This window comes from Sus scrofa, chromosome 3 (genome assembly GCF_000003025.6).
Source record: "Sus scrofa isolate TJ Tabasco breed Duroc chromosome 3, Sscrofa11.1, whole genome shotgun sequence".
In the NCBI taxonomy this organism is placed as follows: Eukaryota; Metazoa; Chordata; class Mammalia; order Artiodactyla; family Suidae; genus Sus; species Sus scrofa.
Window position 1 is genome coordinate 24,668,364 of NC_010445.4, and position 26,928 is coordinate 24,695,291.

A 26,928-nucleotide genomic window follows, 5' to 3' on the forward strand; every position below is an offset into this window, starting at 1 on the left:
CCGTATGGTCTAATAGATCCACTTCTGAGTATATATCCAAAGGAAATTATATTAGTATCTTGAAGAAATATTTGCACCTCCATGTTTGCTGCAGCATTATTTACAACAGCCAAGACATGAAAACATCCTAACTGTGTACTGACATGATAGATAGATAGATAGATAGATAGATAGATAGATAGATAGATAGATATATGATCTGAGCTGCATTGGTGACATAATATATATGTAGATTACATTATATATGTAAATATACACACACATACACACACATATATATATAGGGAAAGAGAGAGAGAGAAAGAGAGAGGGAGAGAGGAAGAGTGGTAATTTCCTGGTCCTGGAGCTGGGAGGTGGGGGAAATGAGATGTTAGTCAAAGGGTACAAAGAGGGTGCAAAATTCCAGTTATAAGTTCTTGGCTCTAATTAACAGCATGGTGACCATAATTGACACTATAACAATAGTGTGTTGCATATTTGAAAGATATTTAAATTTCTCACCATACAATAAAAAATTGTAACTCTAAGTTTATAGATGTGTTTACAATTTTTGTGGCAGTCATTTTGCAATATGTAAGAATATAAAATTATCACATTGTATATACTTTTTTTTTTTGTCTTTTCTAGGGCCTCACCTGCAGCATATGGAGGTTCCCAGGATAGGGGTCTAATTGGAGCTGTAGCCACAGGCCAATGCCACAGCCACAGCGACGCCTGATCCGAGCCGCGTCTGCGACCTACACCACAGCTCATGGCAACACTGGACCCTTAACCCACTGAGCAAGGCCAGGGATCAAGCCCACAACCTCATGGTTCCTAGCTGGATTTGTTAACCACTGAGCCACCATGGAAACTCATTATTATTATTATTATTATTATTATTATTATTATTATTGGTATATACTTTAAACTTACAAAATGTCATTTGTCAATTATATCTTAATAAAGCTGGGAGAAAAAGATTTTCTGTTCATGTCTCTTGAGATTTGATACAAATTTTAGGATGGATTTTTCTATTCCTCCTCTTCCTCCAAATAACTGGCATTCTGATAGGGACTGCACAGAATCTGTAGATTTAGTCGAGGAGTATTTATGTCTTAACAATATTAAGTCTGCTGATGTATAAATATAGAATATCTTTTCACTTATTTGTATCTTTAATTTCTTTCAGCAACATTTTGTCATTTTCATTATACGTTTTAGTTTATTTTTAAGTATTTTATTCTTTTGATGCTATTATAAATTAAATTGTTTTCTTTTTTTTAATGGCCTCATCTGCAGTATATGGAAGTTCCCAGGCCAGGGACTGAAACCTAGCCACAGCTGAGATCTTCACTTTAGCCATGGTAACACCAGATCCTTTAACTCACTGTGCTGGGCCATGGATTGAACTTGTACTTCCACATTGACCTGAGCCACTGCAGTTGGATTCTTAACCCACTGCACCACAGTAGGAACTCTGTGAAAATGTTGTCTTATTTTTGTTTTTGGATTTTTCATTGTTATGTATAGAAATACATATACTTATAGATTGATTTTGAATCTGGCAACTTTTAGGAATTTACAACTTTAATAGTTTTTTGCTGAAATTTTTTGGTATTTTATATATATAATTGTGTTTTCTGAGAACAGAAGTGATTTGAACTTCTTGCTTTCCAATTTGGATTCTTTTTTTTTTTCTTTTTCCTGCCTAAATTCTGTACCTAGGACATCCAGAATTATGGTGAATAAAAGTGTGAAAGCAAGCACATTTAACTGTTCATGTTCTTAGAGGAAAAGCTTTCAGGGCTTCAATATTGAGTATAATCTTAGCTGTGGCCTTTCTATATAAATTATTTATTATGTTGAAGTTGTTTCTTTCTGATTTGTTGAGTATTCTATCATAAAAATAATTATCATTTTGTGAAAAAATTTTCTACATCAATTGAAGTTATCATGTGCATTTTTTCCCATCATTCTGTTAACGGGGTGTATTACATGGACTGACTTTCCTGTGTTCAACCATCCTTCCATCCTAGGATCCTAGGAATAAATCACACTTGGTCATTGCGTATAATCCTTTTAATGTGCTGTTGCATTGTCTGATAATACCTTATTAATCATTGATGCATCTATATTCTTTAGGGGTGTTGTTTGTAGTTTTCTTATAATGTCTTTGTCTGGCTTTAGTGTCAGGCCAATATTGGCCTTATTGAATGAATTTGGGAGTGTTTTCTCCTTTACAATATTTTAGAAGAGGTTGAGAAAGTTTAGTATTAATTTTACTTTAAACGTTTGGTAGAATTCATCTGTGAAGTCATCTGGTCCCGAATGCCTTTTGTTGAGAGTTATTATTATTATTATTTGTCTTTTGTCTTTTTAGGGTTGCACCCATGGTGTATGGAGGTTCCCAGGCTAGGGGTCCAATCAGAGCTGCAGCTGCTGGCCTATGCTACAGCCACAGCAACTCTGGATCTGAGCCATGTCTGCAACCTACACCATAGCTCATGGCTGGATCTCTTGTCCATGGTGCCTACATATCTGACATCTTCCCTGCAGTTTTCACAGTTTGGCATTTATCACTGCTTTCAGCAACCTCTAAGATAATGTTTAAACTATGCCACTGTCTTAACTTGAACTCTGAATGAAGTAAAACCAAACTCAGTCCTTCACAGGGCTCCCGTATAAGTCTGAATGTTGAAAAATTCTACACTTTTATTTTTACCCTGAGGGAGGTACAATGAACTGGGTAGCTTTCTACTAACTCTCTGCACTGCCCCAGAGAAGGTGATGGGGTAAAAACAAGAAAAACACCATAAAATTTCCTACTGGTTTGAGTGTGGCTTTTTCTTGACTAAGCTTTCATTTGACTGTTCAGACCCTTAGTCAGTTTCTATGTGAAGCTATTTTTGCTAGTCTATTGGTTTTTTTACTAGCTATTTCTATAGGGGAAGAACAAGGTTTGAAGCTTCTTACTTAGTCCACCGTCTTTCTCAAAGAGCTATTTGAATTTTTAATTAAGACAAATCCAGGAGTTCCCATCATGGCTCAGTGGTTAACGAACCCAACTAGTATCTATGAAGACATGGGTTCAATCTCTGGTCTTGCTCAGTGGGTTAAGGATGGGTGGGCCTTGCCATGAGCTGTGGTGTAGATTGCAGATGCAGATGAAATCCTGCGCATTGCTGTGGCTGCAGTGTAGGCCAGCAGATACAGCTCTGATTCGACCTCTAGCCTGGGAACCTCCATATGCCATAGGTGAGGTCCTAAGCAAAGACAAAAGCCAAAAAAAAAAAAAAAAAAGAGAGAGAGAGAGATAAATCCAAGGTGCTAAAAGAATTTACAAAAAGGAGGATTTAATTTGAATATCTTATTATTAATATATCTGTGAAATATAGTCCATTTTTATATAAATAACATAATGTAGTGAAAAGGAACACATTTAAAATTGGGAAATTCATTTCTCTCCTCTCTTCCCTCTTCTAAAAATTGTGTGATTTTTTTTTATTATTCAGTGTTAATCTAGTGATCCTTAGTGAAGGAGGAGAAGAAATGTATGATGTACAAATAACTTTTATGCCACCAAGCTTATTATGCATTTCAACATAAGATCAGGATAATGGTAGAAATAATTGACCAATATCTCCAAGTACATTTTCAGCTCTTACACTGGAACCTAAAGGATAAACTTGACAAACTACACAGGTTATGTGCTAACCGAAAATAACACTGTTGAACAGACAGTAGCTGAAGGAAATACAAACCAAGTACCTAGAAGGAAATGATCGGTCTTGTAATAAGACAGACTTATTACACTAATAACCAGGGGTGATTAAGTGTACTGTGAGTTAATATTGCAAACTCCCATCAAGCAATCTTAAAATATAATCTCTGTTCTAGGTGCATGAATTGGGACAACTAACTTAACATCTCCAAACCTCAGTTTCCCCAACTTTAGTAAATTTGGTTGTTACAGAAATTGAGACCATTCAAGTATTTAGAAAAGTTATTGCCAAAAGTGTGTGTTCATTACATGTAATCAGTTATTACTACCACCTTGCAAATAAATAAGTTCTGAGTAATCTGCTCATAAAGGCTTCATCCTAAACTGTTAATATGTTTTTAGATAGTGCCAAGTTGAACCATGTCTTGTGGGAAGTGTTTCGAGATTTAGGACCATCATACCACACTGTAAACATAGCTTTCTGTAAAATTCTCTGCTAAATTTCATAAAAGAAAACATTTTGGTACTCCCATCCATTCTCTATAAGGTGTAGCAAATGGCGTGTACTCAAAGTAGCATATTCAAGATATCTCCATTAATAATTAACTTTTGTGGCCAGTAATCTTGAAGAATGATTCTTGTCTCTGCTCTAGCTGCCTTTACGAGGTTGACTATCAAGGAAAAAAAGAGCAAGTAGTTAGATACTCCACTTAAGACCTTTATTTGAAAATGACAGAAGGACTAGGAACCATGAGGTTGCAGGTTCGATCCCTGCCCTTGCTCAGTGGGTTAAGGATCCGGTGTTGCCATGAGCTGTGGTCACAGATGCAGCTCGGATCCGGCATTGCTGTGGCTCTGGCACAAGCTGGCAGCTGCAGCTCTGATTAGACCCCTAGCCTGGGAACCTCCACATGCTGCGGGAGCGGCCCTAGAAAAGGAAAAAGACAAAAAGACAAAAAAAAAAAAAAGAAAAAAGAAAAAAAAAAGAAAAAAAGAAAAGAAAATGACAGAAGCAAGACTATCTACTAGCAGTTATTTCTTGAGAAAAAGAATGTATATATGTATGTGTGACTGGGTGTCACTTTGCTGTACAGTAGGAAACTGACAGAACACTATAATGTTCCATCCAACTATGATGGAAAAAATAAAAATCATTTAAAAAATAAAAAAAGAGAGACTTACCTTTTACTTTATGAAGTTTTTGTTTCTTAGCCCTTAGCAAGATCTCAAGATTTTTTGTTAAATTCTGAGTAAAATCATTATTTCCAGAAGTTGAGAAGGGCACAATTGTCTGACCATATTGGTCCAAATCCATTTCTCTGCCAGGTTCTGCACCTTTTATTATAATCTGCACACCTTTCATCAACAAATAAACAATACCCAGAAGTCCTAGTATTTGCAGCAACATTATTTTCCAGTTGCGCCAATAGAACATTGCTCTCTTTATGAACATGGCAGAGAACTGCTGACAGTGAAGAGTCCACTGACAAGAGGAGAGAAAGACATTACAGTGACTATAAAATTTAATGAAATTCATTAACATTAATGCTTTGAATCTTATGGTAGAAGATGTACACAATTTCACATATATATATCCTTGAACAGAACGGAGCCATAGTTTGCAGTCTAGGTGACAAGCAAGACCTCCTATTTGTACAATGTGTTAAATGGAAGGATTAAAATTTGGCTTCTCATCTAATTATGCTGAAAAGCTCAAAGCATCGGTAACACAGCCATAGCATCTCTGACCAGAACAACATTACATTTATTCTTCTCAGCTAAGATTAAGTCATGATCTTTCAGTACTCTATTTTATAAACGAAACATTTAAGAAACACACAAAATGTACATATGTAACAAGTCTCCTCTTTCTAAATTTTAATCCATGTTTTCTACAGGGTTGTGGATAGTTAGGAAGCAGAAGATGAATTTATTTTTAAACTGTAATGTGCTCAATATTTTTTCTTAAACTTCTAAATTTAAGAAGTGTGTCCAACTGTTAATTTTTAAATGTACCTAAATATACGATTTTCTCTACTTTTCATGACTTTTTTGCCCACCTATAGTGAATTTAGTATACATGTTTTTTCAGATTAACAATAGAACCTGCTGTTGTACAGACTTCACATGAAAATATGTCTATAATGTTGAAGTAGAGTATATAGATCACATTACTTAAAATATGTTCAGCCCATTTTTCATAATTCACCATATGGAAATATCCCTAATCCATCAACCAGTATTTTCCGAGTGAAACAAAAAGCATTTGGATGTTGTCACATGCTAGAAATAGTGTAAAGTTTAGAAAGAGAATTGTTTCTCATATTTCTCTGGCTTTTAAAAGATGGGTTATATTCAGAATATATTAGTGAAATAATCAATTTTTTCTAGACCATCTACAAATAATCAATTTTTTCTAGACCATCTACAAATCTTTTATAATCTGTGCATTTATAAGGAGGAGGAAATAAGGAAGAGTGATACAGCAGAAATGTGCAAGCAAGGAGAGGAAGAAAATTACATTTTTAGATATCTGATTCATGCCAAACATTCCACAATTTATATTTTACTAGTGTTAACTCATTAAAACAGTCTCACAGAAAATGCAGTTGAAGTACAGATATGTGAAATGATTTGATCAATGTCAAATAGTAAATGAAGCAGGAATTCCAGTTCTATTCAGCTCAGTATTCTAGTTGTACAATACTGAGTCTGCTTCACAACTGGCATATCAGCCCCTCAGGGAAGTCATGTGTATGGACAACTCTGAGAAATGTATCCGCCACCTCAGAATCCCTAGTCTTTATCAGGGGAAACTGTCTGATTGATAATTAGGAGAAAATGAAAGAAATGCTTGGCAAGCCAGTGAAATTCCCCATGCCAGTGAAGGGACATAGTGACTTTGGAAGGGTTCAACAGGAAATACTAAGGCATTTCAATTCGCAAATTTAAATGCTTTTACGTGTGTGAGTAGTGATAACTTTTGAAGGACCCTTTTTCAATTCTGAACTTACACTTTCAAAAACTGTGATAAATAACTCTGAGGAGTAACAAATTGTGAAAGTAAAATCTAATTTTTACTATTATATTTCACTTTTGAATTATAAAATTAATTGGACAGTTTCACTGAAAACTTTTTACCTGGTCTTCTCTGGCTAAAAACACCAAACTCTGCTTTGAATTCAAATATTAAAGTGAAATGTTATCTTTTTAAGCCCTCCAAATATCCAAATATCCAAATATACACCAGCACTATATTCTTAGTGATGATGCTCACCCCAGTATTAAATTTAATATTAGAGCGTTCACTCGAGAGTGAGGAAGAATATGATCTCTCAAAATTTCTGGGTGCGTTCATATTCTTGTTCATGTCTTCTCTTTCATCTTTGGCTTTTAGGGTCTGGGAAGCTAGATTTTCTTCTCTACTGACCCTACACACAAACCAAAAAAAAAAAAAAAAAAAAAAAAAAAGCATTTTAACTAAGGCTTCTAAATTCCTAGATCATCATAAGATTTTCACAAATTGAGGTAAATTTTTTTTTGTCTTTTTGCTACTTCTTTGGGCCACTCCCATGGCATGTGGAGGTTCCCAGGCTAGGGGTCCAATTCGGAGCTGTAGCCCCCAGCCTACACCAGAGCCACAGCAACGCTGGATCCGAGCTGCATCTGCAACCTACACCACAGCTCACGGCAATGCCGGATTGTTAACCCACTGAGCAAGGACAGGGACCAAACCTGCAACCTCATGGTTCCTAGTCGGATTCGTTAACCACTGCACCACGACGGGAACTCCCAAGGTAAAATTTTTTAAATTTTCTTTTTGGGGGGGCTACACCAGCAAATTCCTGGCAATACATTTTATTTTTTAATATTTTTATTATAATTGATTTACAATGTTCTGTCAATTTCTGCTGTACAGCAAACTGACCCAGTCATATATATATATATATATTCTTTTTCTCACATTATTCTCCATCATGTTCCATCACAAGTGATTAGATATATAGTTCCCTGGGCCACAGTGCAGGATCCCATTGTCCATCTACTCCAAATGCAATAGTTTGCATCTACAAACCCCAGACTCCCAATCCATCCCACTCCTTCTGACTCATCCTGGCAAACACAAGTCTGTCCACCAGGTCCATGATCTTTTCTATTTTGTCAACAGATCATCTGTGCCATGTTTCAGACTCTACATATAAGTGATATCATGTGGTGTCTCTCTTTCTCTTTCTGACTTACTTCACTTAGTATGAGAATTTCTAGTTCCATTCATGTTGCTGCAAATGGCATTATTTTGTCTTTTTAACGGCCTAATCCAGTCATCTGTGAAGGGGCATTTATGTTGTTTCCATGTCTTGGATATTGTGAGTAGTGCTGTGATGAATATATGGGTGCATATGTATGTTTTCAATGAAAGTTTTGTCTGGATATATGCCCAGGAGTGTGACTGCTAGGTCATATGGTAGTTCTATATTTAGTTTTATGAGGTATTTCCAAGTTACATTCCCACCAACAGTATAAGAGGGTTCCCTTTTCTCCAGTTCCTCTCCAGCATTTGTTTTTGCTGACATGTTAATGATGGCCATTCTAACTGGTGTGAAGAGATACCTCGTTGTTTCAATTTGCATTTTTCTAATAATTAGTGATGTTGAGCTTTTTTTTTTTTTTTTGCACATCTATGCTGGCCATCTGTATGTCTTCTTTGGAAAAATGTCTACTTAGGTCTTCTGCCCATTTTTCAATTGAGTTGTTTGGTTTTTTATTGTTGAGTTATATGTGTTGTTTGTATATTTTGGAGATTAAACCTTTGTCGGTTGAGTCATTTGCAAAAATTTTCTCCCATCTTGCGGGTTGTCTTTTCAGTTTTTTAATGGTTTCCTTTGCTGTGTAGAAGTTTTTGAGTTTAATAAGTCCCACTGGTTTATTTGTGTCTTTATTGTCTTTATTCTAGGAGGTGGATCAAACAAGATGTTGCTGTGATTTATATCAAAGAGCATTCTGCCTATGTTTTCCTCTAGGGAGGAACACTCCCAAGCTCATTCAATGAAGCCACCATTACTCTGATACCAAAACCAAAGATACCACAAAAAAAGAAAATCACAGGCCAATATCACTGATGAACAATAGATGCAAAAATCCTCAACAAAATATTAGCAAACTGCATATAAATCATACATCATGATTGAGTAGGATTTATCTCAGGGATGCTAGGATTCTTCATTATCCACAAATCCATCAATGTGACACACCACATCAACAAACTGAGAAGTAAAAACCATATGATCATCTCAATAGATGCAGAAAAACTTTTGACGAAATTCAATACCCATTCCTCATAAAAAAAACTTCAGAGTGTGGGCACAGAGGGGAACAACCTCAATATATAAAAGACTTTTTTTACTGACATATATTTGACTTTCAATATTATATTAGTTCCAGGTAGTGTCAGGGCCATGTTTGGTCATGGCAATTGTACATTAATTGATACCACTGAAGACAAAAACGGATTTTTTCCTTAACTTTTTTCTCTAACTTATTTTTTTTAATTTCATACACTTATAAGACATATTCAATGGGAAAAGTTTTAAAAATACAATAAACCAAAAAAAAAAAATACTCAGGAGTTCCTGTCGTGGCTCAGCATAAACAAATCTGACTAGTATCCATGAGGAAGCATGTGTCATCCCTGGCCTTGCTCAGTGGGCTAAGGATTCAGCATTGCTGTGAGCTCTGGTATAGGTTACAGATGTGGCCAGGATCCAGTGTTGCTGTGGCTGTGGTATAGGCCAGCACTATGGCTCCAATTCGACTCCAAGCCTGGGAACCTCCATATGCAGGTGCGGCCATAAAAAGAGAGAGAGAAAAAGAAAGAAAGAAAGAAAAGAAAGAAAAGAAAGAAAGAAAGAAAGAAAGAAAGAAAGAAAGAAAGAAAGAAAGAAAGAAAGAAAGAAAGGAAGGAAGGAAGGAAGGAAGGAAGGAAGGAAGAAAGGAAGAAAGGAAGAAAGGAAGAGAAAGTGATTTCATTACTCAGGTGTACCCAAATGATTTTTCTCTATCTATACATGCACAAGCACGAATATACACATACACACATACAGTGCAAAATGAGGATGATACAATACTGCAAACATTGTTTTGCAAATTGATTTTTAAATTACTGAAATATATTCATTTTACTATCTATCTACCTAACATCACTTATAATGACTGAATTCTATTTTTCTGTACTGATGCACCATGGTTTATTGACTAATTACCTAGATTGCTTTAAATTTTTTTTTAATTTAACAGCTACTGCTGCAGCATATGGAAGGCCCCAGGCTAGGGGTCTAATTGGAGCTACAAGTGAATCCTTACCCCACTGAGTGAGGCCAGGGGTTGAATCCACATCCTCACAGAGATAAGGTTGGGTCCTTAACCTGCTGAGTCACAACAAGAACTCCTGCTTTAACTTTTTATAACTATTCCACAGATATCATATCCACAAAAAAACACAATTTCAAATATAGAACATACACATTTTAAAGCTTCTTATGTATCTTGCCAAAATTAGTATATGTACTTTCATATATCTTCAAAAATAACCCACTAATTTCATATCCATGTTACAATTCACCACATATTCACCAAGACTAGGTATTTTTTAAAAATCATTTGGTGTATTTGTCTTTTTAATTCTTTTGATTAATTTGTCATCAGAAATACATCTCTAAAGGGAGAAGTCTGCACAGGACATCTACTGAACTCTGACAGAAGAACTCAAACACTGGAAGGGACAGAGGGATCTCCATGTAACCAGGTAGGACTTACAAGAAAAAGCAAAGGTAGAAGTGGCTTGGGACTTGCCCTCTAGGGAGCAGAAGGAGAGGAGAGTTGTAACACTTTGGGGGAGTCCCCTCACCAGTTGAGAGACAAGCTGGGACAGGAAAGTAACTTCTGCTGCTTAGAGGAAAGCACAAGAGTTGGTCTGTGGCATCCAGGACAGAATGAGACATACACAGAGGGTCCATACAAACACCCTGCACCAAGCCTGAGACACAAGTCCACAGATATGGGCAGGGACTGAGTGCTGGAGCATGGGGTTTGGAGAGCAGACCTGGAGATAGGAGAGTTGTTGGCTATGTGAGACAGCTTGGCAGAGTGGGAGGGCAGAGTGCTGGAACTGGGAATATTCAGAGAGGTGACCTGGGCCACCACAGAGGCTAAGTGCCATACTTAAGTCATATGCAAGTGGTGGGGCCACAATTACAGCCTTATTCCTTACACAGGCCCCAGTCTCTGAAAGCTCTGGGGAGGGCTCCCTTCTAGCTGAACTGAACACCCTGTCATAGCTTCAACCCCTCTTGCATGGAGCAGGCCATTGTGCACCTGGACTGCAGGCCTGCCTCACCTACCTGCATACATCAATTGCCACCACTGTCCCTGCACACATGCTACTTCCAAAGCAATCATTGGTGACTGACCCCTTGTGTACCTGCTGCCTCAAAAGCAGATACCAGCCATTCCAGTACCCTGTACACATGCTGCCTTGGGAGCAGCCACTGATGGGATGCTCACGCATAGAGGTGGAGGTGAAACTACAGCTGAGCCACAGCGGCCTTGTGACTAAGGAGGAAGAGCTGAAACCCCTTCTCCCAGCTGAATGAACCATGGATTGAAATCTCCACTGTTGACCTTATAAAGTCAGTGCTGGTGGAACATCCAAATGGGTGAGTGTTCTCACAGCTGAAAAAGGTCTGGATTTAGTAGTTAAGGGCTTTGTGCTTGCATAAATATGGGAGACAGACCAGGCCAGAGTCTGATCTGACCCCACAGCTCCCATAGCAGGCCTAGAAGCACAAATACTGCAGCCCTGGGTCCTAATCTCAGTGGATCAGCAATAGTAGCTAGGTGAAAACCATACCCAAGAGATATTAGGGCCAATAGCTGACATACACATAGTTAAGGTAAGGTCAAAAGTAGTGCCAACAACAGTGTACTTTATGACCTTGCATAAAGGTGTACTATATGACCTTGGGTGAGAGGTGACACAAAAGAGTATGCTCATAGGTGAACAGCTTTAGTGGAGAAATACTCAGGGGCTCCTCTCCTGGGGGGGGGGTGCTCCAATCCTGCCTAGCTTAAACCACAGGTTAGAAACACAAGTCATAAACAAACCTGAGGGCTTCTACCCCAACGACCAGGGAGAAGACCCTATCTCTTACAAGGTTCTGACAACCAGAGAGCAAACAGGAAGCCCTGCTCAATATCCAGGGCAGGTTCTTGTCACATATACTAACCAAGATGATAATGGTCAGTACAGAATGAGGAAAGAAGTGTCAGGCAAACAAACTAAAAATAGCCCTCACAACAAAATAATATTAAACACAGACAGGCTTACTACAATCTTACTGAGCTGATATTCACCTCTAAAGTCACCACTTGGAAAGGCCCTGATCACCAGAGGGACAAGTCCAAGATCCACCGACCAGTAGAAATACAGTAGTCCCTTCAACCAGAAACCCTCACAAACCCCTGGACCAAAGTTACTCACTAGAGGGTAGAAAACAGAAGCAAGAAGAACTAAACCCTGCAGATGTGGAAAATAGATCAAAATAAACAGACAAAATGAGATGAAAGAGAAGTTTTAGACAAAGGAACAAGGTAAAAACCCACCAAACGACTAAATGTAGAAGAGATAGGCAATCTGCCTGAAAAAGAATTCAGAATAATGATGGCAAGGATGAGCCAAGATCTCAGAAAAAGAATGGATGAACACATTATGTTACGAGAAATGTTTAACAAAGAGGTGGAAGATTTAAAGAGCAATAAAACAAAGGTAAACCACACAATATTTGAAATGAAAAATACGCTAGAAGTAATCAACAGAAGAATAACTGAGGCAGAATAATGAATTGCTGATGTGGAAGATAGAGTAGTGGCAATCACCGCCACAGAACAGAGTAAAGAAAAAGGAATGAAAAAAAAATGAGGACAGCCTGAGACTTCTGGGACATCAAACATACCAATATTCGCATTATAGAGGTCGAAGAAGAAGATGGTGTTCAGTCATGGTGCCCTCCTCAAAAAAAAAAAAAAAAAAAAAAAAAAAAAAAAAAAAAAAAAAGAGAGAGAGAGAGAGAAAAGGGCTGAGAATATATTTGAAGAGATTATAAATTAAAACTTCTCTAATATGGGCAAAGAAACAATCAAGTAAAGTAAGCACAGAGAGTCCCATACAGGATAAACCCTATGTATCGATAATTACCTTGAATGTAATGGATTAAATGCTCCAACCAAAAGACAGACACTAGCTGAATGGAAACAAAAACAAGACCTGTATATATGCTGCCTACAAGATACCCTCTTCAGATCTGGGGATGCACACAGACTCAAAGTGAAGGGATGAAAGAAGATAGCCCATGAAAATTAAAATAAAAAGAAAGCTGGATAAGCAATACTCATAAAAGAAAAAAAATAGACTTTAAAATAAAAAAAAGTTACAAGAGACAAGGAAGGACACTACATCATGAACAAGGGGATAATCCAATAAAAAGATATAATAATTGTACCTATATGTGTACCCAACATAGGAGCATCTCAATATATAAGGCAACTGCTAACAGCCTTAAGGAGAAATTAGCATTAACACTCTAATAAGGAGGGAATTTAACACCCCACTTACATCAATGGGCTGATCATACAGACAGACAATAAGGAAATATAGGCCTTAAATGACATATTAGTACAGTTAGACTTAATTGATATATATAGAACTTTTCATCTAAAAGAGGCAGAATGCCAATCATTCCAAAGTGCACATGGGTCATTCTCCAAGACAGATTGAATCTTGGGGAAATGCCTCAGTAAATTTAAGAAAATTGAAATTATATCAAACATCTTTTCTGATTACAATGCTATGAAATGGTATCAAAAACAGGAAAAAAAACACAAAAAATACAAACATGTGGAAGCTAAACAATATGCTACTAATTGATCAGTGAAGAAATCAAAGAGGAAATAAAAAATATGATAATCCAAAACCTATGGGACATAGCAAAAGCTGTTGTAAGAGTGAATATTACAGCAGTAAAATATCACCTCAGGAAACAAGGAAAATATCAGGTGAAAAACCTAATCTTACACCTAAAGCAACTACAAAAAGAAGAACAAACAAAACTCCAAGTTAATAGAAGAAAAAAAATGATAAATATGAGAGCAGAAATAAGTGAGATTGAGATAAAGAAAAAAATAAAGACAATCAATGAAACTAAAATATGTTTCTCTCAAAAAAATCAACAAAATTGATAAACCTTTAGCCAGACCCATGAAGAAAAAAGGAAAGAGACCTCAAATCAAGAAAAATAGAAGTGAAAAAGGTGAAGAAATATGAACAATCATAAGAGACTACTACAAGCAACTATATGCCAATAAAAGGAACAACCTAGAAGAAATGGACAAAATATTACAAAGGTTCAGCCAAGACTGAACCAAGAAGACATAGAAAATATAAACAGATCAACCACAAGTGCTGAAATGAAGCTGTGATTTGAAAACTTCCAACAAACAAAAGTCCAGGAACAGACGGCTTCATAGTCTAATTCTATCAAACATTTAGGGAAGAGTTAACACCTATTCTTCTGAAACTCTTCCAAAAAAACTGCAGAGTAAGGAACACACCCAAACTCATCCTGTCAGGCCACTATTACCATAATACCAAAACCAGACAAAAAAATACCACAAAAAGTAAAATTATAGGCCAATGTCACTGATGAACGTAGATGCAAAAAATCTTCAACAAAATACTAGTAAACCGATTACAACAAAACATTAAGTTTCATACATCATGATCAAATGGGATTTATCCCAGAGATGCAAGAATTTTTCAAAATTCACAAATCAGTGTGAAACACCACATAGACAGACTGAAGAACAAAATCATATTATCATCTTAATGCAGAAAGAACCCTTGACAAAATTTAACACCTATTTATGATAAAAATTATCCAGAAGATGGGCATAGAGGTAACCTACCTCAACACAATAAAGGCCATATATGAGAAACCTACAGCTAACATCATTCTCAATGGTAAAAAGCTGAAAGAATTCCTGCTAAGATCAGAGACAAGCACTTTGCCCACTCTCACCACTTTTATTCAACATAGTTTTGAAAATTATAGCCATGGCAATGAAAGAAGAAAAAGAAATAAAAGGAATCCAAATTGAAAAATAAGAAGTAAAAGTGTAACTGTTTGCAGAAGCCATGACACTATACCTAGAAAATCCTAAAGATGCTACCAGTAAACTAACACAGCTCATCAATTAATTCAGTAAAATTTCAGGATACAAAATTAATACACAAAAATCTCTTGCATTTCTATACACTAGCAAAGACAGATCAGAAAGAGAAATTAAGGAAACAATCCCATTGGCCCTTGGACCTAAAAGAATAAAATGCCTAGGAATAAAAATGCCTAAAGAGATGAAACACCTATATTCTGAAAACCATAAGATACTGATGAAAGAAATTGAAGATGACACAAACAAATGGAAAGATATAATGTGGTCTTGGATTGGATGAATTCAATTCAAACTACAGATACAATTCAATCCTTGTTAAGTTACCAATGGCATTTTTCACGGAACTAGAATGAAAAAAAATCTTTAATTTGTATGGAAGCACAAAATAGCCAAAGCAATCCTGAGAAAGAAAAACAGAGCTGGAGGAATCAAGCTCCATGAATTCAGACTTCACTACAAAGCTACAGTAATTAGAGCAGCATGGTACTATCATAAAAACAGGAATATAGATCAGTGGGAAAAGTTAGAAAGTCCAGAACTAAACCCATGCATCTATGGTAAAATAATCTATGACAAAAGAGGCAAGAATATACAATGGAAAAAGACGGTCTCTTTAATAAATGGTGCTGAGAAAACTGGACAGCTACATGTAAAAGAATGAAATTAGAACAGTCTCTAACACCATACACAAAAATAAACTCTAAATCATTTAAAGACCTGAATTTTAAACTGGATACTATAACATTCTTAGAGGAAAACACAGGTATAACATTCTTTGACATAAACTACAAAATACCTTTTCAGATCCACCTCCTTAAGTAATAAAAAATAAAACCAAAAGTAAATAAATGGGACCTAATTAAACTTAAAAACTTTTGCACAGCAGAGGAAACCATAAAAAAAATGAAAAGATAACCTACAAAATGGGAAAAAATATTTGCAAATGATGCAATTGACAAAATTAATTTCCAAAAATACAAACAGCTCATACAACTCAATATAAAAAACAAACTCAGAGTTCCCACTGTGGCACAGCAGAAATGAATCTAACTAGTAACCATGAGGTTGCAGGTTCAATCCCTGGCCTCTCTCAGAGGGTTAAGGATTTCACATTGCCATGAGCTGTGGTGTAGGTCGCAGATGCAGCTTGGATCCTGTGTTGCTGTGGCTGTGGTATAAGCTGGCACTTGTAGTTCTGATTCAACCCTGAGTCTGGAAAACTCCATATGCTGTGGATGCAGCCCAAGAAAATACCAAAAAAAAGACAAAAAAAATTAAAAATAGACATTTCTCCAGAAAATATGGATGGTCCACAGACACTTGAAAAATTATTCAGTATTGCTAATTATTAGAGAAAGGCAGATCAAAACTATAATGAGGTACCATGTCATGCCAGTAAGAATAACCAAACAAATGGTAGAGAGGGTGTGAAGAAAAGGAACCCTCCTACACTGTTGGTGGGGATGTATGTTAGTGCAATCACTGTAGAGAACAGTGTGGAGGTTCCTTAAATAACTAAAAATAAAACTACTATATGATTCAGCAATCCCACCTCTGGGCATATATTCAAAGAAAACCCTAATTCAAAAAGATATGTGCTCCCCAATGTTCATTGGAGCACTATGTACAATAGCCAAGATATGGAAGAAACCTAAATGTCCATTGAAAGAGGAATGGATAAGAAGATGTGGTACATATATACAATGGAATATTATTCAGCCATAAAAATGAAATAATGCCATTTGTAGCAACATGGATGGACCTAGAAATTTTCATACTGAGTGAAGTAAATCAGAGAAATACAAATATCATATAACCTCACTTACATGTGAAATCTAATTTTTGAACATGATATAAATGGACTTTTCACAAAACAGAAATAGACTCATAGATTTTGAAATCAAATTTATAGTTACCAAAGGTGAAAGATGGAGGGGGAGGGATAAATTAGGAGGTTGGGATTAACATATTCACACTCCTACATGTAAAATAGATAATCGGCAAGGACCTACTGTATAGCACTGGGAATTCTACTGAATATTCCCTAATAATCTACATGAGAAAAGAATCTAAAAATGAATGGATACGTATGTATGTATGTATATGTGTTAATCTATTTGTACATTTATTGACATATCTGTTATCACTCTGCTGAACACCTGAAACTAAACACAACATTGTAATTTAGCTATATACCAATATAAGATAAAAAAATTATGTTAAATGGAGAGAATAAAGTATTACTTGTCAAAAAATTTTAAATGAGTAAAATAAATAATCCTCAAAGAAAATATAAATATTTATCTAATTTGAGTTTTGGCATAATTTTCCTACACATAAACTAGAAAACAGAGTCAATATGATGCTTTTTAATATATAATAATTCTAGACTTCTGAAATAGGAAATACCATACACATGAAAGACAATGACACAAACCTTTTTTTAAAATAAAAAACTAATGCTTTTCACTGGGAAATGTTTTTAATATGTACAGAATACTCAAAAACATAAGGATAGTCCTATCAGTTTTGTTTGAAAATGTCATATTAGCGTTGTGGGACTTTAGGGAATTTTTCATTTCTGTTTCCTCATCTGAAAAATGGACATTGTAATGATTAAATATCAACACAGAAAGTATTTAGAATAAATAAATAAATGTTAACTTTTAGCCAGTTCTATAATAGTCTTTTTAGCTCAATTTCACTATTATAATTATGGTATCTGTTATTGTGTACCTTCTATGACCCAGGCAGAGTACTTTGTAACTGCATTTGTAATATATCTGTTACAAATTGACATAGCACTGCTCACATTAGCCCCTTTAAACGAGGTTAAAGTGAACCTTGAAGAGGTCAAAAATTGCACAAAATCAAGTTAGAGCCATGACAGCAACTGAAATTATTTGATGGTACCAATGCTGTTTTCAGAAAGCTGTGAATATTTAATCATTAATTACATCAAAAAACGCTAGTTTTCTGCAGTGTAGAGCCAGTACATGAAGGTAATGAGAACATGCTCTCTAAGGAAAATAAAAATGTCATTTGTGTCTTAAAAATAAAATAACATCTAAATTTTTTAATTTTTAATTTTAGTTGATTTACAACGTTCTGTCAATTTCCACTGTACAGCAATGTGACCCAGTTATACATATATACATTCTTTTTCTCATAATATCTTCCACCGTGCTCCATTGCAAGTGATAGGATATAGTTCCCTGTGCTATACAGCAGGACTTCATTGCTTATCCACTCCAAATGCAATAGTTTGCATCTACTAACCCCAAACTCCCAGTCCATTCCACTCCCTCCCCCTCTCCCTGTTCTCTATGTCCATGAGTTTGTTTCTGTTCTGTAGATAAATTCATTTGTGCCATATTTCAGATTTCACATATAAGTGATATCACATGGTATTTTTAAATGGATTAGAGAAGAGACATAGAGCTGGCAAGTTCCCCTCGGAACTTCTATTTCTTTTTTTTTTTTTGTCTTTTTGTTGTTGTTGTTGCTATTTCTTGGGCCGCACCCGCGGCATATGGAGGTTCCCAGGCTAGGGGTCTAATCGGAGCTGTAGCCACCGGCCTACGCCAGAGCCACAGCAACGCGGGATCCGAGCCGCGTCTGCAACCTACACCACAGCTCACGGCAACGCCGGATCGTTAACCCACTGAGCAAGGGCAGGGACCGAACCCGCAACCTCATGGTTCCTAGTCGGATTCGTTAACCACTGCGCCACGACGGGAACTCCCGGAACTTCTATTTCTTAGGCAAAGTTACCAAGTGATGTTCTGAATACATATATAATCTTTGATACACTTCATTCCTACGAGAGCCACTACTCTATGTAATCCCTGGGTCTAACAAAATTGTTTCTAAGCCTGAGAGAAGGAAGTCCAGACCTCAGAAAAATAAGGTATTCTGACAGCTAACCAGTGGGCCTTCACTTCATAGGATACTGAACTCCCTCAGCACTTTCTCTTTGAATTTTTACACAGCACAAGGTAATCTCACAATATAAACTATGCACACAATTAAGTAGTTTACAGAGAACGACTAGATTAAGATTTTAAAGTCATCCCGAGTAAAACCTCTAATTTAGATCCAGGACTTTTTCTATGACCACGTCATTTCTCTTTGCTCTAAGCCAATACTAACTATTCTACACAAGAAAGGCACAGACACCCAACCCTAACCCCAAAGCTTCATATAGTCCTCTTGCCCAATATTCCTCTACCCTGGGTAATTAGCACCTGGGTGTCATTGCTTTATGAAGTTTCATAGTTCCATGATTTGCACTGAGTCTCCTTCCCAGATCTCTGAACTAATGTTCTCACACCAGGTCCATGACTCAACATAGCCTCAGCCCACAGGGGAGCAAAGTCCATAAATTTATGTGCCTAGGATTCATAGAAGATAACCACATATAACAATCCATGACTACTTCAATTTCTCCAGCCCCATATAGGATAGGACTTGCTTTCAAAAAGATCTTATTTTAAAGAAAGATTTTTTTCCCTCTCTCCTGCTTCCCATGGATCATTACTTACCTAAAGAAAACTTCTTCCAAGGTAGTGATAGATATACCAAAACTAGCAATGCCCAGCTCTTCCCGTCTGTCTTCCAGATCAGCAAATAGGTCTTTAAACCTAGAAGAAGGAGAAAAAAAGTAGCATCAAGCACATGATATTCATATTTATATTTTGTGTTACTTTCAGCAGTGGGAAAAAAATCTACCTTATTATTTACTGCAATGTTTATTACAGTTTCCATGATTCTGATAAACCAGAAATGTGAAACATATAAAGAGAAACAAACAGCAGATTGCTATCACAAACCGTTACTTGGTTTTCTGATAAAGTTATTAATTGACTTTATATATTAACATTCCTCACTAGTTGAGATTTAATTTATTTAATATATGCTATAGTTCTTATAAACCACTAAATTAAAGAGGAAAATGTTTTCAAATTAATAAGAAACAGAGGACACTGAAAGCAGAAATTGACATAAGGATAATAAAAGCAAGAAACTGGGAGAGAACCGTTCACTCAAATAACCTGGGAAATACTGTGCCATTTCAGGCACATGTGATGTGTTGCCATCAAAGCTTCTGAAGAACAGTTTTTCTGAGATTTCTCACTTTATCCAGTTTAGAAGATTATCTATTCCAGAAACCCATTCAGTTCTCAACATATCTCTACTATATTCTGAGGAGTAAATATGACCACAATAAATATGATTTAAAAATTACCATTTAGGAAAGTTCTATTAAATTTTTCTCTGGTTTTTTTTTTTTTTTGAGCCAAAATTGGATTCAATTGACACAATCTTAGAGAGAAAATCAAGTTTCAGAATATTATTCTGAAGTGCTTTTCAGAATAATAAAAAATATGCACTCACATATATCATCATGTGCATGGCAAAACTTTTTTTTTTTTTTTAAGGCCCACATCTGTGGCATATGGAAGTTCCCAGAACAGAGGTCAAATCAGAGATGCAGCTGCCAGCTGACACCGCAGCCACAGCAATGCAGGATCTGAGCCACACCATAGCTCATGGACAATGCTGGATCTTTAACCCACTGAACAAGGCCAGGGATTGAACCTGCCCCCTCATGGATACCAGTCAGATTTGTTTCCACTGAGCCTTGATGGGAACTCCCCTGCATAACCTTTTAAAATTACAAAAAAGTTAAACCACTTACTGAAGTGTGACAAATAGCTTTAATGTTTAATACATACATCTTAATGAAGTTGAGGATAATATATACATATGAAACCATCACCATCAAAGCCATAGACATACCCATCATCTTCCATCATTTCCTCCCATCCCCTTTGTTATTTTTTACTTTTGTGGTAAGGAGAACTTAACATGAGATTCACAATCTTAGCAAATAGTAAGTATACAATACTGTTATATACATGCACTATGCTGCACAGTAGATCTCCAGAATGTATTTATCTTGCATAAACTGAAACTTTGGACCAATTGAATGTCACATCCCTGTTTTCCCACCCTCCTTCTACCAGTCCCTGGCAACCATAATTCAACTCTCTGCTTTACATGAGTTTGGTGATTTTAGATTCCATAATGTAAGTAAGGTCATATAGTTTTTGTCATTCCGTGATTTATATTACTTAGCATAACTCTCTCCGGGGCCATCTATCCATGTTGTCACAAAAGACAGGATTTCCTTCTTTTTAAGGCCAAATATTATTCCATTGTATTTACATATTTTTCCTTTATCTGTTCATTTGAGATGGACATTTATATTGTTTCCATATCTTGGTCACTGTGAATAAGGTTGCAATGAACATTATGGCACAGGCGCTTTTTTGAGATCCTAATTTTAATTCCTTTAAATAAACACACAGAAACGGGATTGCTGAACCATGTATTGTGCTATATTGCTCATTTTTTGAGAAATCGCCCTGCTTTTTTCTACGTGGCAAAATTATAAGCAATATAAAATAAATGTAATTCTTTTTTACGTTCTTTTTAAAAATATTATTTTCCATCATTGTCTGTGGCAGGAGATTTGATATAGTTCCCAGTGCCATGTAGCAGAACCTTGGTGTTTATTCATTCTATTTTTAAATTTATCTTTAATTAAAGTATAGTTTAGTGTTGTGCTAATTTCTTTTTTATAGCAAAGTGACACAGCCATGCATATATACTACTATATACACACATACATTCCCTTTCTTATATTATCTTCTGTCATGGTCTGAACAGATTCCCTGTGCTGTAGGATAGGACCTCATTGCCTACCCATTCTAAATGTAAGAGTTTGCATCTACTAACCCCAAACTCCCAGTCCATGCCACTCCCCTGCCTCCTTGGCAACTACAAGTCTGTTCTCTATGTCTATGAATCTGTTTCTGTTGTATAGATAGGCTCATTTGTGTCATATTTTAGATTTAACATATAAGTGATACCACATGGTTATTTGCCCTTTTTTGCTGTATTTCAATTAGTATGATAATCTCTAATTGCATCCATGTTGCCACAAATGGCATTATTTCATTCTTCTTTGTGGCTTAGTAGAATTCCATTGTATATATGTACCACATCTTCTTTTTTTTTCTTTTTATGGTCACATCTGTGGTGTATGGAAGTACTCGGACTAGAGTTTGGATTGGAGCTGCAGTCACAGCCCTAAAGCACAGCCACACCAGACCTGAGCCACATCTATGACCTACACTGCAGCCTGTAGCAATGCTGGATCCTTAACCCACTGAGCAAGGCCATGAATTGAACACACATCTTCACAACGATGTCAGGTTCTTAACCTGCTGAACCACAATGTAAACGCTTGTACCACAATTTTTTAAACCGTACATCCATCGATGAACTTGTATGTTGTTTTTGTCTTGGCTTTTATTAATAGTGCTGCACTGAACATAGGGGTACATGGATCTTTTTGAATTAGAGTTTTATCTGGATATATGCCCATGACTGGGATTGCTGGATCATAAGGTAGTTCTATATGTTTTTTGAGGAACCTCCATTCTGTTTTCCATAATGGTTGTACCAATTTACATTCCTACCAACAGTGCAAGAGGGTTCCCTTTTCTCCACACCCTCTCCAGCATTTGTTATTTGTAGACTTATTAATGGTGGCCATTCTGACAGGTGTGAGGTGGTACCTCACTGTAGTTTTGATTTGCATTTCTCTAATAATTAGTGATGTTGAGCATTTTTTCATGTGCCTATTAGCCACCTGTATGTCTTTTTTTTGGAGAAATATATATTTAGTTTTTCTTCCCATTTTTTGATTTGGTTTTTTGTTTTGTTGAGTTTTATAAGTTGTTTGAATATTTTGGAGATTAAGCCCTTGTTGGTTGCATCATTTGCAACTATTTTCTCCCATTTCATTGGTTGCCTCTTCATTATTTTTTTATGCTTTCTTTTGCAGTTATCATATCTTTCCTAACTATCTTATTCTTTGTGATAGTATTATGATTTTTTTTCTTAATTTCATTTTTGGGTTGCTCATTATTAGTATATAGAAAATATTTATATTACATTTATATTTTGAAAAATTTATTAGTTCCGATAGTTTAAGTTGGTTCTTCATGATTTTCTACACCCAAGAAGACAACATCTATAAATACAGATAATTTTAATCCTTTCTTTCCAATTTGGATGTGTTTTGTTTATTTTTCTTCCCTAATTGCTTTTGGATTCAGTACTTCGTACAAATGGCAAAAACAGATGTCCTTAGCTTGTTTCTCATCTTAAGGGGAAAATTTTAGTCTTTCACTATTAAATATGACATTAGCCCTGGGTTTTTCATAGATCCTTTTATCAGCTGGAAAAACATCCTTTCTACTCTTATTTTGTTTAATGTTTTTATTATGAAAGTGTGTGGATTCTGTCAAGTGTGTTTTCTGCATCCATTGAGATGATCATGTGGTTTTTACTTTTTATAATATTAATACGGTGTTTAAATTGATGACTTTTTTCTTGTTGAACCAATCATGAATTTCTGGAATGAATATGACTAGGTCATAGTGTATAATGTGTTTTATGTGCTCATGGATTGGATTTACTAGTATTTTATTTGCCTCTATATTCAAAAGTTATATTGGCCTGTAGTTTTCTTGTCTTTATTTATGGTTTTATTATAAGGTTATGCCACATAAAATGGATTGGGTTCCCTTTACTATTTTGGAATGGTTTGTGGAAAGTTATCATTAATTTTTATTTAAACATTTGGTAGAACTCAACACATAAGCCAGTTGAACCTGGTCTTTTCATTGCAAAATCTTCATTATTCCTAATTCAATGATTTTACTTACTAGAGGTCTAATCAGATTTTTTAATTTTTTCTTGAGTTTCTTTATATTCTATTTTTTGAAAGCAATTTTAGGTTTACAATGAAGTTGAAAGGAAGGTACAGAGATTTCCTGTATACCCTATGTTCCTATATACACTGACACATCATAATCACCTAAAGTCCATTGTTTGGCTAAGGGTTCACTCTTGGACAAATTTATAATGATATATGTCTATCATTATATCACAGAGTATTTACACTACCTTAAAAATATTCTATACCTACTCATATCACCTTTCCTACACCTTTGACTACCATTGATCTTTTTATGTCTCCATAGTTTCTCCTTATCCAGAATGTCATATTTGAGTTCCCATTGTGGTGCAGCAGAAACAAATCCGACTAGGAACCATGAGGTTGAGGGTTCGATCCCTGGCCTCGCTCAATGGGTTAAGGACCTGGTGTTGCCGTGAGCTGTGGTGTAGGTCACAGACATGGCTCAAATCTGGCATTGCTGTGGCTGTGGTGTAGGCTGGCAGCTGCAGCTCAAATTATACCCCTAGCCTGGGAACCTCCATATGCCATGGGTGCAGCTCTAAAAGGACAAGAGATAAAAGACAAAAAAAAAAAAAAAAAAAGAATGTCATGTAGTTGAAATCATACAATATGTAGTCTTTTCAAGCTGGTTTCTTTCACTTAATATATGCATTTGAGGTTCCTGCACATCTTTTCATGGCTTGATAGCTCATTCATGTTAATGTTAAACAATATTCATTGTCTGGATACAATGTTTATTTATCCCACTTACACAGTTTATTTATCCATTTACCTGCATTTTAACAACATCCAAGTTTGGGCTATTAAGAATAAATCTACTATAAGCATTTATGTTTAGGTTTTTATGTGGACATGTTTTCAAGTACTTCATATAAATATCACAGAGCTTAATTGCCGAATCACATGGTAAGTGTATGTTTACTTTTATAAGAAACTATCAAATTGTCTTCCAAGGTGTCTGTACCATTTTTCATTCCCAAAAGCAGTGAAAGAGAGTTCATGTTGCTCCACATCTTTGTCAGCATTTGGTATTATTAGTGTTTGAGATTTTGTCTTTTTTTTTTTTTTTTTTTTTTTTTTTTGCTTTTCAGGGCCATATTCACAGCATACGGAAGTTCCCAGGCTAGGGGTAAAATCAGAGCTACAGATGCCAGCCTATCCCACAGCCACAACTAGGTGGGATCTGAGCCACAACTGTGACCTACACCACAGCTCATGACACTGCCAGATCCCTGATCTGGGCAAGGCCAGAGATCAAACTGACATCCTTATAGATACTAGTCAGATTTGTTTCCACTGCACCACAATGAGAACCCCCAATTTTGGCCATTCTAATCAGTGTATAGTGGTATCTCACTGTCGTTTTAATTTAAAATTTCCTGATGCAATAAGCATTTTAAGATGCTTATCTTTCATCCATATATTCTCTTTGCTGAGGTATCTTGTAAAGCCGTTAATCCATATATACATTAGGTTGAGTGTTTCATATTGTGTTTTAAGTGTTCTTTGTACATGTTGGATAACTTTTTAAATTAAATATGTATTTTTAAATTATATTCTTCCAGTCTATGTCTTGCCTTCTAATTCTCTTGATACTGCCTTAACAGAGAGCAAAATTTTTAATTTCAATGAGGTCTACTTTTTCAATTATTTCTTTCATGGATCATGCTGTTGATGTCATATCTAAAAAGTTATTGCAATACTTAAGGTTATCTAATTTTCCTTCTATATTATTTTCTAGGAGTTTTATTCTAGGAGTTTTACAGGTTTTCATTTGACATCTAGGCTTATGACTCACTTTAAGCTAATTCTTGTGAATGTTTTAAGGCACGCAATTTTATTAATTTTTTTAATGTAAAGAGTATTTTCTCTATTGCCTTTGCTCTACTATCAAAGATCAGTTGACTGTATATGTCTAGTTCTCAATTCTCTATTCTGTTCTGTTTATCAATTTTTCTATTCTTCTACTAATTCTACACTGTCTTCATTATAGTAGTTTTATAGTAAGTCTTGAAGATCTACTGTGTCATTCCTCTAACTTCATTCTTTTCCTTAAATACTGTGCTGGCTATTTTGGGTAACTTTGTATAAACTTTAGAATCAGTTTCTTGACGTCCACAAAATTACTTACAGGGATTTTGACTAGAATTACCTTTAATCTATAGATCAAGTTGGGAAGAACTGACATCTTGACACTATTGAGTCTTTCTATCCATAAACATGGAAATTCTCCTCATTTATTAATTTCCTTCATTTTAGACACAGGAATTTTGGGATTTATCTCACATAGAACTTGTATCTATTTTACTAGCTTTATACATAAGTATTTCACTTTCAGAGGTAATAATATAAATACTATTTGTTCATTATTTTGAATTATATTTTTAAACTGGTGATATATAGGAAAGTCATTGACTCATATATCAAACTTGTATCCTGCAACCTTACTAGTTTCAGGAGGATGTTTTTTTCTGGTCAACTTTTTCAGACCAAAAAAAAATTATTCTAGACTTTATAGAGTAGGACATCATTTTTATCCATTCTAAATGTAATAGTTTGCATCTTCCAACCCCAAAATCCCCATCCATCCCACTTCTTCCACCCTCTTCCTTGACAACTATAAGTCTGTTCTCTATGTCTGTGAGTCTGTTTCTGTTTTGTAGATATGTTCATGTGTGCCATATTTTTGATTTCACATAGAGATGATGTCATATGGTATTTATCTTTTTCTTACAGACTTACTTCAGTTAGTATGAGTATCTCTAGTTTCATCCATGTTGCTGCAAATTGCATTATTTTGTTCTTTTTATGGCAGAGTACTAGTCTGTTGTATACATGTGCCACATCTTCTTAATCCATTCATCTCTTGTTGGACATTTAGGTTCTTTCCATATCTTGGCTATTGTGAATAGTGCTGCAATGAATAAAGGTTTGTCCAAATGTTTGCCCAAGAATGGATTGCTGGATCATATGATAGTTCTACATTTAGTTTTCTGAGGAACCTCCATGCTGTTTTCAACAGTGGTTGTACCAATTTACATTCCCAACAAAAATGAATGAGGGTTCCCACTTTCTCCACACCCTCTCCAGCATTTGTTATTTG

The 26,928-nt window shown here is 35.7% G+C and overlaps 1 protein-coding gene across 1 annotated transcript in view; it reads right to left on the bottom strand.

The window, feature by feature from the left end:
• Nucleotides 1-26,928, bottom strand: part of LOC100622606 (ATP-binding cassette sub-family A member 3-like) — a 200,897-nt gene that overhangs the window by 59,548 nt on the left and 114,421 nt on the right. Inside the window, exons 14-17 of the mRNA XM_021088375.1 lie at nt 19,531-19,629; nt 6,981-7,134; nt 4,806-5,186; nt 3,698-3,794 (exon numbers count right to left, since the gene is read on the bottom strand). Of these exons, the coding sequence (XP_020944034.1) occupies nt 3,698-3,794; nt 4,806-5,186; nt 6,981-7,134; nt 19,531-19,629 (731 nt within the window). The remainder of the gene's footprint in view (nt 1-3,697; nt 3,795-4,805; nt 5,187-6,980; nt 7,135-19,530; nt 19,630-26,928) is intronic.